Source organism: Sorex araneus, chromosome X (assembly GCF_027595985.1).
Source record: "Sorex araneus isolate mSorAra2 chromosome X, mSorAra2.pri, whole genome shotgun sequence".
Lineage (NCBI taxonomy): Eukaryota > Metazoa > Chordata > Mammalia > Eulipotyphla > Soricidae > Sorex > Sorex araneus.
In genome coordinates, this window is record NC_073313.1 from 118665543 (window position 1) to 118683417 (window position 17875).

The 17875-nt window shown below is 40.2% G+C and overlaps 1 protein-coding gene across 1 annotated transcript in view; it reads right to left on the reverse strand.

The window, feature by feature from the left end:
* Positions 1-17875, reverse strand: part of KIAA1210 (KIAA1210 ortholog) — a 45850-nt gene that overhangs the window by 21212 nt on the left and 6763 nt on the right. Inside the window, exons 3-5 of the mRNA XM_004614490.2 lie at positions 10225-10351; positions 9842-9967; positions 4961-5116 (exon numbers count right to left, since the gene is read on the reverse strand). Coding sequence (XP_004614547.2) covers positions 4961-5116; positions 9842-9967; positions 10225-10351 — 409 coding nt within the window. The remainder of the gene's footprint in view (positions 1-4960; positions 5117-9841; positions 9968-10224; positions 10352-17875) is intronic.

Below are 17875 nucleotides of genomic sequence, written 5' to 3' on the forward strand. Positions count from 1 at the left end.
ATGGAATATTATGTAACCATGTAACCAAAAGTAATGATGAAAAATGTAATTTGCTGCAACATTAATGGAACTGGAGAATCTCGTGTTAAGTGAAGTAAGAAAACAAACAAATATTAGATGTTATCTCTGAGCCATGGTATAAAGAAAAACAGGAAAAGGGACTGGAAGTTATCAAATATATGCAAACCCTTAATCATAGATTACAAGGAATGGAAATGCCAGGAGAGGAAAGAAATGGTGAGAGGAGGTGAGAAGAGGTGGCCCGGACGTAACATAGAAGCAAGGATTAAAGATCTAAAGTGAGGTATAATATATATCTAAACCACTAAGGCCAACACTACTGTAAGCATGGGACCAAAACCACTATAATTAAACTTCAATAACATAACTTTAAAGGAGATAGGTTGGGCATGATTGGGATGAAACCTTGGGTCATTCGAGGAGGGATATGGATCCTTTTGGTGGGAATTGAGTTGGAACACTGTATTCCTGAAATGTTATTGTTCACAACTTTGTAGATAATGGTGCCTACATTAAAAAATCTGGATTCATATTGGAAAGTTTTGCTCCCTTTTAGGCCTTCCTTTCACCCTCAGCCTTACGGGTTAGGAGATACTTATAAAAATATTACCATCAAAGCCAACTACAGGATTTTCTGATTTACCCAGGAAAAGTTATCTAAAATAGTGGTGGCATATTTCTTAAAGATTAGCCAAAGAGGGCTGGCAGTAGTTAAAGTACAATAGTTAAGCAGTTAGCATTGTGTACAGCTGATCTGCATTCAATCCCTACTGTAGAATAAGCCCTGAGAACAGCCAAATACTAAAGCCCAAGGACACTAGAGACAGGGCCAGGAGGCTTGTTTCATGGTTGGAAGCCTGCCTTCTGAGCTGGGGGAGAAGGCAGCTGGGATAGAGAAGGGATCACTGAGTCAATGATGGTTGGAGGGACCTTTTGTGATGGGAGAAGTGTGCTGAAAGTAGTTAAAGAACCAAACACAGTGGCCTTTCAGTATTCACATTGCAAATCATAATGCCCATAAGTAGAAAGAGAGTAGTAAGAGGGAATTTGTCTGCCATAGAGGCAGAGCAAGGGGTGGGATGGAGATGGAGGGATACTGGGGACATTGATGGTGGAAAATGTACACTGGTGGAGGGATGGTTGTTCGATCACGGTATGACTGAAACTCAAACATGAAAGCTTTGTAAGTGTAGCTCACTGTGATTCAATAAAAAAGAAAGAAGAAATAGAAAAGAATAATAATCTTTTGCTTCATTGTATGAACTATGTGAGAGACTTGATGAGGGATGGAATATGGGTTATGATATAGACCCTGGGAAGGGATCCTACAGCTCAAATTCATAGTGCTGCCAGGCATCTATTATTGTCAACGTGGGTAATGGCTGTCACTGTTACTGTCATCCCTTTGCTCATCGATTTGTTCAAGCGGGCACCAGTAACGTCTCTCATTGAGAGACTTATTGTTATGGTCTTTTGCATATCCAATATGCATGGGTAGCTTGCCAGGCTCTGCCTCTCTGGCTTGTTACTCTCAGTAGCTTGCCGGGCTCTCCGAGAAGGGCAAAGGAGTTGAACACGGGTTGGCCGAGTGAAAGGCGAAAGCCCAACCACTGTGCTATCGATCCAGCCGGGTAATGGGTGGCCGAGTGGTCTAAGGCACCAGACTCAAGGGTAATGGCTGGTATTTGGAAAATTAAAATACATTTAGCTCCCTTTGCACCTTCTGCCAAGAATCTACACACAATGCAAAAGTGTAGTCAATCATTCACACTGTTGAGCATCCTTTTGATGCTTTCTTAGTCTTATGTACGATGGTAGAGTCTTCCCATTTTCTTTGTTGACCAGAACACGTTGAGTAGGGATAGATATCAGAATAAAAGATATTCTTGGAATAATTGGAAGTTCCAACTGCTGTGTCTTAAATTAGTTCCAACTGCTGTGTCTTAAATTTCTTTATAGCTATTTGGGTACAGATTTCAACAACCATTTGGTCCAAAAGGTTATCACCCCATGATAAATTTCTCTCTAAATCTGGGAGATTTGATACTGGAATTATGGGGAATGTGACTCTCTGCTAGCCATTAAGTTTATGTTTGAAAGCAAGTAGTCTTTGGAACATCTTTAGGAAGTGCAAAAATGCTTTGTGATGGGAAGTCTCTGTGCACAGAGGTCTTGGCATGTGGCATAAAACCTAATAATAGCTATTAGGATTGTATTTTACTCTGTTATTACTTAGCTCTTGTTGGGGGGGCGCATCCACTGGTGCCCAGGGTCTAGTCCTGGCTCTGGCTCAGGGGTCATTCCCGGTGGTGCTCATTATGGGGTGTTGAACTGGGGTCAAAGTCATGCAAGGCAAATTCCTTGCCCCCTATCCACTTATCCACTTATACCCTTACTGTTAGAATTGCAGTTTTGTGAATGTGTGAAAGGAGATGATGTACCCAAGCCTGAAAATTACTGTGCAGCTGATACTTCACTCTGAGTCTTGTAAAAAAGCTCTTATGGACACCATTTTACTAACTTAAGACTTCTTGTAAGTACTCTCCCACTCTCACTCCTAAAGAGTGTCCATTCTTTCAGATTTCTCTGAAACCCTCCTCCTCACAGGATCTTCAAATTTTAATTAGTAGAGAGAAAAAATATTAACCTATAACATTTGGAAAATCTGAAATCAAGATCTTTGACATGCCACTATTGGCTCTTCCACCTTGGACAGGCTACCACACCTCTAATTTTTTTATTATAATTTTTATTGAATTACCATGAGATTTGCAGTTACAAAGCTGTTCATGGTTGGCTTTTAGTCATACAATATTCCAACACCCATCCCTCCATCGGTGCACATTTCCCACCACCAATGTCCCCAGTTTCCTTGTTGCCTCCCCCCGCACCCCACCAGCCTCAAGCCTATGTTAGGTACTTTCCATCTCTCCTCTCTCTCTCTCTCTCTCTCTCTCTCTCTCTCTCTCTCTCCCCTTTTAGGGTTTGCTATACAGATACTGAGAGGTTATAATGTTTGTTCTTTTACCTATTTTCAGCACATAGTTCTTATCCAGAGTGATTATTTACAATTATCTTTTTCCTAATGGTCCCTTTTTTATCCCAACTGCCTTCTTCCCCAGCATTTGAGACAGACTTCCAATCGTGGACCAATCCTCCTGGCCCTTGTTTCTATTTTCTTAGGTATTAATCTCATATTATGATTTTTTTATATCTCACCAATGAGTGCAATCATTTCCTGTCCCTCTCTTTCTGACTCATTTCACTCAGCATGGTAGTCTCCATATCCAGCCATTTATGAGCAAATTTCATGATTTTATTCTTCCTAAAAGCTGTGTAATATTACATTGTGTAGATGTAACATAGTTTCTTTAACTGATCATCTGTTCTTGGGCACTCAGGTTGTTTTACCACACCTCTTTAAAGTTTCAGTTTCAGTGCCTCAGAAATGGAGATAATACATACATACTTTATAATGCTGTTTGAAAGAGAAAATGAAGCATCTTGTACATTGCTTTTCACATAGAAAGTCTCATAAGTGATAGCTGCCATTGCTATTGCGGAATATTGTGTAAATTTAGAAAGATGTTCAATCTTTTCAATGGAAAATTGTATAAATTTGAGATGAAAGCCTTGGTTCGAGTTCCAGATTTCTCTGATTGAGTTTGTGGTCTTAATCAAGTCATGTATAAGGCCAAGGATTCGATCCCTGACACTGTGAAAAATTAATTAGTTGAGCAAATACAAAGAACTCATACTAATATGGGAACAACTCACCAGATTCAGCAGTATTCTACAGAAATTTCTTAAAGTTGTACCTAAATCCATAAATTGTCAAGCATTTGTTTTCTACCCTTGTATTTTTCTTTTTGGAGGAAAAGGGGTGGGCCACACCTGGCGATGCTCAGATATAATTCTTGGCTCTGCAGTCAGGAATTACTCCTGGAGAGCTTGGGAGACCATAGGGAATCCCAGAGATTAAACTCAGGTTGGCTACATACAAAGCAAGCATCCTGCCCCCTGTACTATCTCTCCAGCCCCTCTACCTATGTCTTAACTTTGATCCTACACTAAACTGTTTGTTCCTGTTGTTTTAGACATATATAAATGACAACTGCTTCTCTCAACAGAATCTTTCAACATTATAAGTGAACTTTTTCTGACTATGCAACTTTATTTTTATATGTGATATTTTAATTGATGTTTAATTCCAAAGTTAATTGTTGTAACAGGTGATTCTAAAAGTCCTCTTAAATTACAAACAATCCCGTTAGCTTGTGAATAGACACTGTCTTCTCGTGGGTCAGGTGATTTCTCATATCAGTATGTTAACCAAACATACTGCATGTCTTGGACTGGAGCGATAGCACAGCGGGTAGGGCGTTTGCCTTGCACGAGGCCGACCTGGGTTCGATTCCTCTGTCCCTCTCGGAGAGCCCAGCAAGCTACCAAGAGTATCTCGCCTGCATGGCAGAGCCTGGCAAGCTACCCGTGGCATACTCAATATGCCAAAAATGGTCACAAGTCTCACAATGGAGATGTTACTGGTGCCTGCTCGAGTAAATCGATGAACAGCGGGACAAGAGTGTTACAGTGCTACTACATGTCTTAGTCTCTGAGACCTGGTCATTTGAAATTATAGTGACTTCCGAAAAACACTCTTGTTCCAACTCTAAAATAATTGAACACAGCTGCAGACTAAAACTTTTCTAAAATATTGTCTTCCATTGATTTCAATTATAGTGCTAATAATTTGGTTTTAGAAGGGGATGGAAAATGTAAATCCCCATGCAGCCCAATAACCAAGAATGGTATCTCCTTTCTCTTCCCACAAGAATTCAGATATGGCAGGAGAAAAAGAGAAACCATAAAAGAATGATTCAGCTGATTTGTGCCCTTCCCCACTCAGCCTGACACCTAGCAAATTGCTAACACTCACCCTTTTCAATGCCAACAACTTGTGTGGCGAAGTCTTTTTTAGTACACTCTTACATGACTCTTCCTCAATAGAGATTGGTTCCAAGTCCTTAGAGATTTCATGAGACCTCATAATTGGTGGGCTGGTGCTATGTTGGCGTGGGCGAAGTACTAGGGTCTGTCAAGGAGGGAGATAGAAGGAAAGAGTTAAATATGTGTGTTTCCACCTTAACTATTGATCCTTTTTTTTTTTTTGCTTAATGGGTAAAGGATAACTAAGTGAAAGTGAAGAGACAAATTAGGACAAGAATTGACTTCCCTGTCTTCACTTCTAGTACCTACTCAAAATATGAATAATAGCCTTGGTTCACACTGCACACATTGGGTTGCTGCACACATTTACCAGCCCCAAAACAAAGGCAGAAAGTTCAAATTGCTTATTTGATAAAAAATACTTCCCTGAGGGGTTTTCTCATATGTGGAATATGAATAGACAAACCAGACACCATATGACAAAAATAACTCAGAGTGTGAAAAATATTGTAGCTACTGAAGAGAAAGGGGAAAGGGCCAATATGATAGTATGAATGGTGGTAGAATTTTAGTAGTAAGTAGATGTAGTAAAGCTTATACACACATTGAGACATGAATTTGGACTCTTGAAATATTTATAGTATTATAAATCAAGATGAGTGAACAAAAGTTTAGTTGAAAAATATACCAGACTTCTGCTGCCATCCCACTGACAATGCTAGGTACAAATTCTGTTGAATTCTGATCATTGTTTTGATTTTGACATCTTTGGAAGTCTGGTTCTTGTGGTGGTGATTTCTTACATTCCAGAAATCATGTAGACTGGATTTTGACTGCTGTGGTTGCTTATTTTAAACCCTTTAAGATGGCTTTTCTCAAACTTTTAGAAAACTAGGGCTGTGTTATAATTACTTTATGCATTTCCCTGGAGAGGGGGATTAGTTTGGGGGCGTTTCCTTGGGCTTCAGTAGATTAATTCAATTTAAAACTCAAGGCACACTTGAATTTGATGCACTAGTCCTTGCCATGGCCATTAATGTGAATAAGAAACCCTGAGTTTATCGTAACAAGTACTGACTAAGCATCTGAATTGTAGTATACCTCTTAGTATACCAATGCTATGGGTGCATGAAGGAGGAATCGAGGGTCACCAGCCTGGTTGATGATCAGTTGCCATTTATTCTGTTCTCCCCAAGTGCCTGTTCCAGTCTCACTAAGTTCCCCATCCTCGTCTCACACTGCCCCTCATTCCTGTCTCCTCCTGTGTCTCCCACTCACCTCTCCGCACTCCCTCTCACAGTCCATCTCTCCACATGCCTGATCCCGCATTCTTCTCCCTCTGTCCCTCTTGCTAGTCTCTCCCCATTTTATCTTGCTGCCCTGGTCTCTCTCCAGTTTCCCTCCAACTCCCCGCATTGGGGTAGACACCACACCCCTCTGGTAGCACATTCAACATATCAAATGCCCGTCCTGATTGCTGATTAGGCTCAAGGGAGAGAAATACCGTTCTCCTCTCCTTAGTCCAAAAACTTAATTAACATCTTAATTCTACTTCTTTTTTTTTTGTTTTTGTTCTTTTTGTTTTTTTTTTTCCTAAATTTTTTTTTTTAATTTTTATTAAATCACCATGTGGAAAGTTACAAAGTTCTCAGGTTTATATGTCAGTTATACAATATTCAAACACCCATCCCTTCACCAGTGCCCAAATTCCACCACCAGAAACCCCAGTTTACCCCCCGCGCCCACCCCCTACCCCCTACTGTATAACTAATGAATTTCACTTCATTTTTTCTTTACCTTGATTACATTCCATAATTCAACACAAAACTCACTATAGTTGACATAACTCTCTCTCTCTCTTTTTTTTTCTCTTTTTCCTTTTCCATTTTTTTTTTTAATTTTTCCCCCTCATCCCCCTTCCTGCGCCTCATAGTATGGTGTACTCCACGCCACGTTGGCCAGCGTGGGGCTTTTGCTTAGCTCATAGTCCAGAGGTGGCTGTTACATTAAGAACCTTCAATATTTCAACAAAAACTTACTGTTATTATTTGGAGTTTCCCCCCCAAGTCTGACCTGTTCAAATGGAACCCTTTCACATTGATGACAATTATAAATGTTAAGTCGCGCGGACGCGGCCGCGTCCGCGCGGTTTTGGATTTCTGTATAAAGTCCTGGGAAAATTCTGCCAGAAATTACATAGTTCCTCCGTTAGCCGGCGTGGGGCAAAGGCTTAATTCACAGTCTCCATACATGGGTGCAGGCACTTGCTGGAACCCCAATTCCTAAAGCTGTCTCTGGTTCCCGCTTGTTCCACATCCACCGGCTCTGCAGGGGCATGGGCGCCCGGGCCGAAAACCCGGCCGGCCGGAGCCGAGCACGGGCCCGACTAGCCTTAATTCTACTTCTTAATATTAGTTATTTTGTATAGACAACAGGAAGAGATACACTGAGCTTGTAGGATGGCTCTCCTCAGGACATCTCGCTATAGATCTCAGACTACAGTGCTCAGGCCAGATTAATCATTCCTAACCCTAGCAGAGTCCTACTCCAGTTAGTACTTTTTGAATCATGACAGAATTTGTCTATAACCTTGCACTTAACTTATTGTTAAGTATTATGGCATTTTGGCCTGGCCTATTTTGATGCCAGAGTAGTTCACTGCTTGCCCTGGGCCCACCCAGTCCTTTGTCAGGACCCTGCTTTGGGTGCTAGGAAGAAAGGGCAAATGAGGCTTAAGTAGAGAGAACAGATACCTAGATATCATTCAGAGTCCAGGAACTCCCAACTTACAAAAGCATAGCATTGTCTTCCTGTGTCTATAGAAAAAGGACATTGCTCTGAATTAACTATGCAAAGGACTTAAAGAGATGAAAAAACAATAATTAAAAGTCAACAGAGGGGCTGGAGCGATAGCACAGCCGGTAAGGCGTTTGCCTTGCACGTGGCCAACCCGGGTTCGATTCCCAGCATCCCATATGGTCCCCTGAGCACCTCCAGGAGTAATTCCTGAGTGCAGAGCCAGGAGTAACCCCTGTGCATCGCTGGGTGTGACCCAAAACGAAAAAAATTAAGTCAACAGAGTCTGATCGGGAGGCAAAGGTAAATGACAGTTTGGGGGGGTGCAATCAACAAACCCAAGCTCCCTGCAGTCAGGGAGGAAGGGCAAACCAACGTTATCCTACAACTATGCCATGTTTAAAGGTACGGACAAGAAAACCTGAGAATCAATTATCACCAAACCCAATTTTAATAATATTGACTGCAATAATGATAAATAACACATTAGTTAGAGACCTTAACCTGTGCCAGGGAATTCTCTCCATAGAAGAATTTTGATTGAAGCTTCCACCACTTTTTTAAGCCTTTGTCCCTATTACCATTAATTTATAGCACTGCACTGTAGCACTGTCTTCCCATTATTCATCAATTTGCTCGAACAGGCACCGGTAAGGTCTCCATTGTGAGACTTGTTACTGTTTTTGGCATAAGAAATACACCACAGGTAGCTTGCCAGCCTCTGCCATGCGGGCAGGATACTCTCAGTAACTTGCCAGGGTCTCCGAGAGGGACGAAGGAATCGAATCTGGGTCAGCCACATGCAAGGCAAATGCCCTACCCGCTGTGCTATCACTTCAGACTTTTTTGGGAGGGTTTGTTTTTTGCGCCACACCCAGCTATGATGAGGGGTTACTCCTGGTTTTGCACTCAGGAATTTCTCCTGCTGGTGCTAGGGGAACCATATGGGATGCTGGGGATCGAACCCAGGTCGGCCACATGCAAAGCAAATGCCCTACTCAATGTACTGTTTCTCCAGCCCTGCCATTAATTTATAAAAGAAAAAAATTAATATTCCAGATGCCCAAAATAACCTAGCAAATCACACTAAATATAAACATTCTACTTTCAAATAGAAGAAAAAAAGCTGTGTCTTTCAGTTACATCTCCAGCATGACCGAAAACATTTCTAGGTTTGGGCTCTAGAATAGTCTTACTGAATATTGGTTAGGATTAGCACTGTCACTGTCACTGTCATCCCGTTGTTCATCAATTTGCTCAAGTAGGCACCAGTAACGTCTCTAGTGTGAGACTTGTTACTGTTTTTGGCATATCGAATACGCCACGAGTAGCTTGCCAGCCTCTGCCATGAGGGTGGGATACTCTCAGTAGCTTGCCAGGCTTTCCCAGAGGGACAGAAGAATGGAACGCGGATCAGCCGTGTGCAAGGCAAACACCCTACCCACTGTGCTATTGCTCCAGTCCAATTAGGATTAGCTGAAGCAAAATGACTATCTTGTGTATATGCTGTATTTACTTTTAGAAGACTATACTTCTGAGGTAAGTATAAAGTTGAGCCCAGTTGAAAAGACTGAGGTCATGAAAAGATTACAGATTTGGAGATCAACATATCCACATCAGATTTCCAACACATCTACACTTACTGTCCAGGTGAGTTTGAGCAATTTATTTTTAGAGGATCCAGTAGAATAAGGTAGCAGGGATATATTCAGGACCTTGTTCATGTGAAGCATGTGCTCTAGCATTAAGCTATATTTAGCATTCTATAATTTCTTAGCTTTTCTGAGACTTTTTCAACTATCACAAGAATTTGGAGTAGATATAAATATTATATCCCCTTAAATTGAGGAAAGAAAGGCTCAGGAGGTTAAGCAATCATAGTTAAGTCACAGAGAAAATAAGTAGCAGTAAAATAATTACACATAGTCGTTCTGATTTGAAATAATTCAAGCCCTGTGTTTGTGATTTGTGTGTGTTTGTGGTTAGCTGTGTGTTGTGTGTTGTTTGTGTGTGATTTGTGTGTTTGTCATTAGCGTATGTTGTGTGTGTTTGTGATCAGATGCATGCCACTTACCTCAGGGATCGGAGAACCTGAACGCCAGACTCCACTTCTGGGTGAATACAGGGCCATAGCTTCATAATCAGCTCCATGCATACCAACAGTTCCAATTCTAGGCAAAGTTCTGGAAGCCTGAGCTTTCTGTGGAAGAGAGAAAGCATAAGGGTAGGAATTCCTGTCCATTAAGAACAGAATAAATATGGTAATGTCAGCCAATACTTTGTCAGGCTGAAAGTGAGCGTATCATGTATTTCTACATTCTCTCATTCAATGTTTAGCATTGTCCATTGAGGTATAAGATGAAAAACAGGGTCAAATTTATCCTTTTTGGTGAGTAGGACTAAAGAAAGAAAAAAGGACCAATTTGGTTGTGTGCTGGTGTTCAATTTCACTATTACCTGCTGAGGTATACTTTTTTGGGTCTCCGGAGTGGAGTATTTTTTATTTGTTGATCTTTCAAGCTCAGGCTCCAACATAAAGATGCTGTCATGGGACAGAGCTTTGCTCCCCAAGGTTGTCTTCACCCTGAATAAGAAGGAAAAGATCTTATAGAAGCAGTCCATAAGAGCTAAAAAGAAAAGGATATGTATAATACAACCTAGCAAAGACTCCCCAGAAGGAAAGAATGTAGATGTGCTGGCACAGAAAGTTATTCATGAGACATTAAATGAAAAAATAATGAATTGAAACAAACTCATTTTATATAGACACATAAATTACATACCTATGGACATTCTGCCCATAGAAAAGTCTAGAAGGATATCCATCAACCTCTGAGAAATAGCACTAATACAGGGGAGGATTTTTGGTTTCTACTTTATGTACTTCTGTATAATGTTGATGTTTAAAATGATCATCACATATATTTTATGTTATTTATGGAGACATGGGTTACATATTATAAATTTTGCCCATTCAGTGTTCAGTTCAATACTGTCAACCCTGCAGAATGGCAAGAAAAGTCCCTGAGAGTTATTATTTTTTTTCATATACAAGGTTCCCTGCAGTGGTTTTATTTTTTTTTTAAATAGAAAATGTCGCCCAGTGTTGTATATTGTATATTTTCATTCACTGGGTCTTCTCTTTCACACAAGAGTTCTTCATTGCATATATATTTATTAACTAGGAAGCAGCACCTGCTTCTCCCATAACTGCTAAAATATTCTGATTGGGAATGAAGTTAGTTTGTTGATAATGATATTTTAAGACAAACCAGGGCAAGGTTAAAAACAAATGATAGATTAAAGGCACAAAATATCCCTCTCAAGATGTAAAAAATTATAATAAAATACATCACAGGAACAGAAAACTAGAGGCCAACATTTCTATGAATATAAGTGCAAAAGTCTTAAATAAGGTATGAAAAATTCAAAGCTCCAAGTTGGATTTTCCAGGAATGCAAGATTACTAGAATATATGAAAATTACTTACTGTAATACATGGTTTCAACAGAATACAAGCAAAACCCACATGTTTATTCCAATAGATGCAGAAATAATGTTTGTAAAATTGAGTGCTCTTTCATTATGAATACACTAAACAGAGAATATCTGAGAAACTCAGAGTCAATATCATAATTTAATGACAAAAGGTTGAATTTTTTTCTTTTTTGGGTCACACCCAGCAGTGCACACAGGTTACTCCTGGCTCATGCACTCAGGAATTACTCCTGGCGGTGCTTGGGTGATCATATGGGATGCTGGGAATCGAACTCGGGTCAGCCGCGTGCAAGGCAAATGCCCTACCCTCTGTGCTATCTCTCCAGCCCAAAAGGTTGATATTTTCCCTTCAGATAATGACTAAGACAAAAGTATCTGCTCACACTACATCTATTAAAATATTGTTCCAAATATTGTGCCAAGGAAACTGGTAAGAAAATGAAGCAAAAGCCATCATTACTGGAAGGGTAAATCGGAAATGATCTCTAATTACAATTTCATAATAGTAGGCATAAAATCTTTTAAATTTCATTAAAATATCAGGTAAAATTAGATTAGATTTCAGGAGTACATAATAAATGCATAAAATTATTTCTAGGGGCTAGAGAGGTACTACAAGGAGTGAAGCACTTGCCTTGCATGCAGCCAACTCCATTTCGATTCCTGACACTAAAAAGGATCCCCTAAGTACCTTCAAGAGTAATGCCTGAGCAAAGATCCAGGAGTAAGAGCTGAGCACCTCAGTGTGTGGTCCAAAAGTAAAAAATATGACTATATGAAGGTTGAGATAGCTCAAATAACTGAAGCACAAGCATTACATGCAGAAATCCAAGATTTGATTCCTGGTATTGCCTGGATTCCAGACGACCAAGTTTGGAGTAGCCTCTAAATATGACCAGGTATAGCCAAAAAAGCAAACAATGTCATTCTAGGACTGGGGAAACCATAGGGGCGTACATGTTTTTCATGAACAGAACCCCTGTTTGATACCAAAAATATGTAGCTTCTTGAGCACTGATGGGTATGACCCTGGTGGTCAGTGGCAGAAGAGAGACAAAAATACACTGAATCCTTGGACCCCATCAAATTCGGTTCACTGAGTATTGCTGGAAGTGGTCCTTTATCATATGAGCACTGCTTGTGAAGAGCAAAAAAAATTGTATTTCTATAAACAACTTGAAAATAAAATTAAGGAGCAATAGCAGGACTAGAGTGATAACAGAGCGGGTAGAGCGTTTGACTTGCATGCGGCTGACCCGTGTTCAATTCCTCCATCTCTCTCTAAGAGCCCGGCAAGCTACTGAGAGCATGCCGCCCACGTGGCAGAGCCTGGCAAGCTACCTGTGGCGTATTCGAAATGCCAAAACCAGTAACAAGTCTCACAATAGAGATGATACTGGTGCCCGCTCGAGCAAATCGATGAACAACGAGATGACAGTGCTACAGTGCTACAATAGCATCAAAAAGAATAAAATATTTTGGAGTAAGTTTAAAAAAAGGCATATGGAACTTGTATTCAAAAAGTATAAAACATTAAAAAACTTAAAGAAAATATGAAAAAACAAAAAGGCAATTTTGTGGCTTGTAATATTAATTTTGTCAATAAAATGATTCTGTTCTACAAGTTCTTCTATGTATTTATTGACATTTTTATTGAAATTTTAGGTACCATTTAATTTTTTTTATCAAAATGGCACGTTACGCCAAGCACAAAGTGGTAGGGGGAAATTTTGTTTGTGAGAGCCCTGGATTCAATCTGACAATTCATGTTCCCCCACACCCACTGGGAGTGGTCTATGAGCACTGTTTCAGGAAAGATACCCAGAACTGTGGGGAATGGCCCTCACCAAAAAAAAAAAAAACGGACAATTTGATCTTATATTGATCATAAAATGCAAGGAATCACAAATAACCGAAAGAATCTAGGAAAGAGAACAAAGTCATAGGACTAACGTGCTGATTTCCAAACTACTGCAAAGTCATAGTAACCAAAATAGCATGGAACAGACACAAGCTTAGACATATTGCACCAATAAAAGAAAATTGAAACTCCACCAATAAATCTATTCATGTTTAATTGATTTGTATCAAGAGTACCAATATCAGCAAATTGACGTAAGAATATTATTTTTATTTTTTCAGTAAATTTGCTGAATTTACTGTGAACAAGTGAATAGCCAAATGCTAGAGAATATAAAAGTTAGCTTAAAGATAAAGTAACTCAATATAAATTAGGCAAAGACAAGCTATGTCCAAAATATAGGCATGGATATAAAAGTTGTGCTACATATACACACAATGGGATACTATGTAGCCACAAGAAAAAAATTTAAGTCATGCAGTTTTTAACAACTTGTATGGAACTGAAGGGTTTCAGACTGAGTGAAATTAGCCAGAAGCAAAATAATAAAGGATGGTTTTACTAATCTGTGGAACATAGAGAAACAAATCAATGGCATGGACAATATGAATCAACAATTAACCTAGTTACTGGAATATAGACTTGAGAGTGTCAGGTTTGGCAGAAAGGGATGTAGGAAACAAATAGGTTTCCAGTAAGTTACATGAGAATAACATACAGGGTCTGGAGCACATGGATGGTGCTATGGGAGGTAACAGTATACACCAAAACCATCACTGTGGGTTGGAAAGAAGGATTGTTGGACTGGAAGTGACATAGAGAAGGAGTAGAGGATCATGAACCTTTTGGTGGTGGAGGCATGAAGTAATATTGTACCTCAACCCCAGAGTTAAACACTATAGATCCCTCTTACCTAAACTATTTTAAGTAAAAAAATTAATAAAAAGAAAATATTGGGCCAAGAATCTCAATAGACATTTCTCCAAAGAAGATAAACAAATGGACAACATAGGAAAAGATGCTCAACATCATTAGTCAATAGGGGAATACAAATCAAGACCTTTAATGAGATGCCATTATCACACCCAATGGACTGACTGCACACAAAAAATGGATAAGAACAGAGATCAGTAAGGTTGTATAGAACTCTGGAACCACATACACTACTAGAGACATCTGTCATGACAATCTGATGTTATGCAGATTAAAATGATACCCATACCAAGAAGGCCATGATAAGAGAAAAGAGGAGGCAAATGTCAATCATGCTATATTCAACTCTAACCCATATTTCCCAAATAAGACTCAGACACTCAGGTGACCCTGTAGGTGAAGACAACATGCTCATTTTATTAAAAAAAAAAAGATGGGGGCTGGAGCGATAGCACAGCAGGTAGGGCGTTTGCCTTGCATGCGGCCGACCCGGGTTCAATTCCCAGCATCCCATATGGTCCCCTGAGCACCGCCAGGAGTAATTCCTGAGTGCAGAGCCAGGAGTAACCCCTGAGCATCGCCAGGTGTGACCCAAAAAGAAAAATAAAAGATGGCCTCTCATCATCTGTATTCCAAACCATAATGCCGAGAGAGAGACAGAGAGAGAAGGAGGAGGAGGAGGAGGAGGAGAAAACTGCCTGCAAAGAGGAAGACTGGGGGCACAGAAAGATAGATATGGGGGATATTGGTGGTGGGAAATGTACACTGCTGGAGGGATGGGTGATGGAACATTGTATGACTGAAATTGGATCATTAAAACTTTGTAACTGTACCTCACGGTGATTTAATTAAATATATATATATATATATATATATGCACTGTAGCACTGTCGTCCAGTTGTTCATTGATTTTTCAATCAGGCACCAGTAAAATCTCCATTGTGAGACTTGTTGTTACTGATTTTGGCATATTGAATATGGCACAGGTAGCTTGCTAACCTCTGCCATGCGGGCAGGATACTCTAGGTAGCTTATTGGGCTCTCCAAGAGGGACGGAGGAATCAAACCAGGGTCAGCTGCATGCAAGGCAAATGCTTTACCTGCTGTCCTATCACTCCAGTCTACTATATATCTACACACACACACACACATATAAGTTTATAAGTTCAGAAGAAATGTATAAGGAATCTACAATTCAATGTTTCCTAATGTGAGCAATACTGCACCCTGGGGACGCACTGGTAGAATATCATCAAAGGGAGTGGTAATAGTCTCAAGGGCAATTGGGTGTGTTTGTGTTTGTGTCTGTGAGTGTGTGATGTGGGGGTTATCTGTTACTTCAACTTAAACAATACCCAGATCACTATTGCTGAGTAATATTTTTTCCCTTAAAGAGGGGCATTAGGCCAAATAATTCTGGAAACCTCTGGTCAAAATAAGCGCTTGAAGGGGCATATATGAGTGATGCAGCATTGAGGAAGCAGTTTCTAAACATCTCTAGACATATACATTAATTCATGCACACACATACACTTTCATTCATTGCTTCTTTCCAGCCTACTGACTCAGATCAATCTGGGGACCCATCTGTGAATGCTTTGCCTTACCTGCTTAGTACCTTACCTAACTGCAAGATATTCTCAGGCTGCAAGAGGGATGGAAACTCTCATTTTCAGGCTATGTATCATCCAGAGAACAGCTATTGAATTGATTCTCTAGAATCAAACCACCCTTGATCAAAAGATTTCTTTTGTACTCTCTGTAGCCCAGTTTGGACACCAAAGGTCCTGCTCACTAATCTATATTGTGCTTACCTATCAGTTTGCTGGGAGCAAAAGACAGAAAATACATAGAAAATCCCCACCCAGGGGGCTGGATTGATAGCATAGTGGGTAGGGCGTTTGTCTTGCACGTGGCCGACCCGGGTTCGATTCCCAGCATCTCATATGGTCCCCCGAACACCACCAGGAGTAATTTCTGAGTGCATGAGTCAGGAATAACCCCTGTGCATTGCCGGATGTGACCCAAAAAGAAAAACAAAACAAAAATAAAATCCCCACCCAATTCTTGGCCTTATTTAAAGGCAACACAGTATATCACATTATGAGAACACCAAGTGAGGAATGGGATTCAGCTCTTCTACCAGATATAGCCTTAGAAATAGACACTGGTTCTATTGGATTGATCAAAGGAGGGTTAGCTGTAAATTGTTATGCATGATTGCTTTCATGATGAAAAAACCAGCTGTTTTCCCTTCCCATCCTGAGTGACATTCTCCTGGGTTTCTCCTCCATCACACTAAACAAGAAATATGGGTCAGGGGTGATCTTTCAGGTCTTCTAAGTCATATTCAAATTAATGTATGCACTGGATTAAAATAAAATTACTAAATTTGCATTTCTAGAAAAGCATTCTTCTCCAGGTAGGGAGCTAGTGCACAGAGCAGATCTTGGGAGTCCACCTATCACATAAAGAACTCTTACCCAGGTGGAACTAGTTTATGCACTTATGCTTTCCCTCTTCCTTGCCACGACTTCAAGTGGAATGCACAAACACTTCCTAGCACGGTTAATAGAACCCAACAAATGGACCATCTCAGAGGCGAGGGTACAAGTAAGACAGGAAGAGTTAGAACTTTAGAGCTACCCCTTACCAGCTAATAAACAGCTGAGTTATTTGAAATTCCACTGTCCCATCCCACTTCTGGTGTTGTAATAGGGCTGGTCTTAATTGGGGCTAAAAACGAATGGTCTTGGGAACCATGAGAATGGAGATGACATAGGGACAGTAGTTGAAGCTCCTGAGCCCTTTGGTGCTGATGGGGTGAGGTTAATTTGTCCCTCAATAGCAAACATGTTAACACAATTGGAACCATGTTACTTAAGCTATAATTTTTAAAAAAGTAATCATTGAAAATCACGTTTAACAATAAAAGTGAATATCTGTAGTTATATGATTTGTATGATTGGAAACAGCTCACTTTCCAAAGCCATTCTTGTCACCAAAAGACAATCTAAAATTCCTCATCCCATGCCTTCATTAGGGTCCTTCTAAAGACTAAAGTGATTGGTGTCTGGGGGCAATATAATGGTTGGGATCCGTTCCTGTAACCAGCAAGCAGAATCTGCAGGGAATGGAGAGAAGCACAGGTAAGTGACCCTGTGTAGAGTCCAGGTAAATGTGGAGTGTAAAGTCAGGAGAATAGGCAGGCTGCAGTGGAACTCCACCAAGGAAGATATCATTGAGCCAGGAATGGCAGGGGGAGACTTTTCTGTTTTTCCAAAAATGGATATGCAAATTGGGTTTTCTCATATGCAAATTTGGAGATTGTTGCCCATGATGGCTGAAAAGCCAACTTCCCCATCCCCTTAGTGAATTCCCAGGACATTTCCTCCCATCTCCTGGCAGAAAGGGAGAAATGGCTTTGGATTCTAGGACCCAGAGCCCATTTTGTTTTGGTTTTGCATTAACAGAATGTTTTCTGGCTTTCTCCCTAAACCAGCTAGATGACTTCACTATCTGAGTTTTTAATTAACATGAGATCTAGCTCACTTACCTGGTAGTCACCAGAACTGTAGTCCTCAAGTAATATGAAAGTCTCTGACTAATATATTGTGAAAGTCCTATGATTTTACATTGCTAACTAAGCCGACCAATCTCCCAAAAGGGAATCAGCCGCAGCAATAGAAAACAAATTGTCTAATGTTGCCTCTTTGGCAGGTCTGAAAGTTGGGGGGAAACTCCAAATAATAATGGTGGGACTGGTATCGAAATATTGAATGTAATCAAAGTAGAGAGAGAGTAATGTGGAAATTA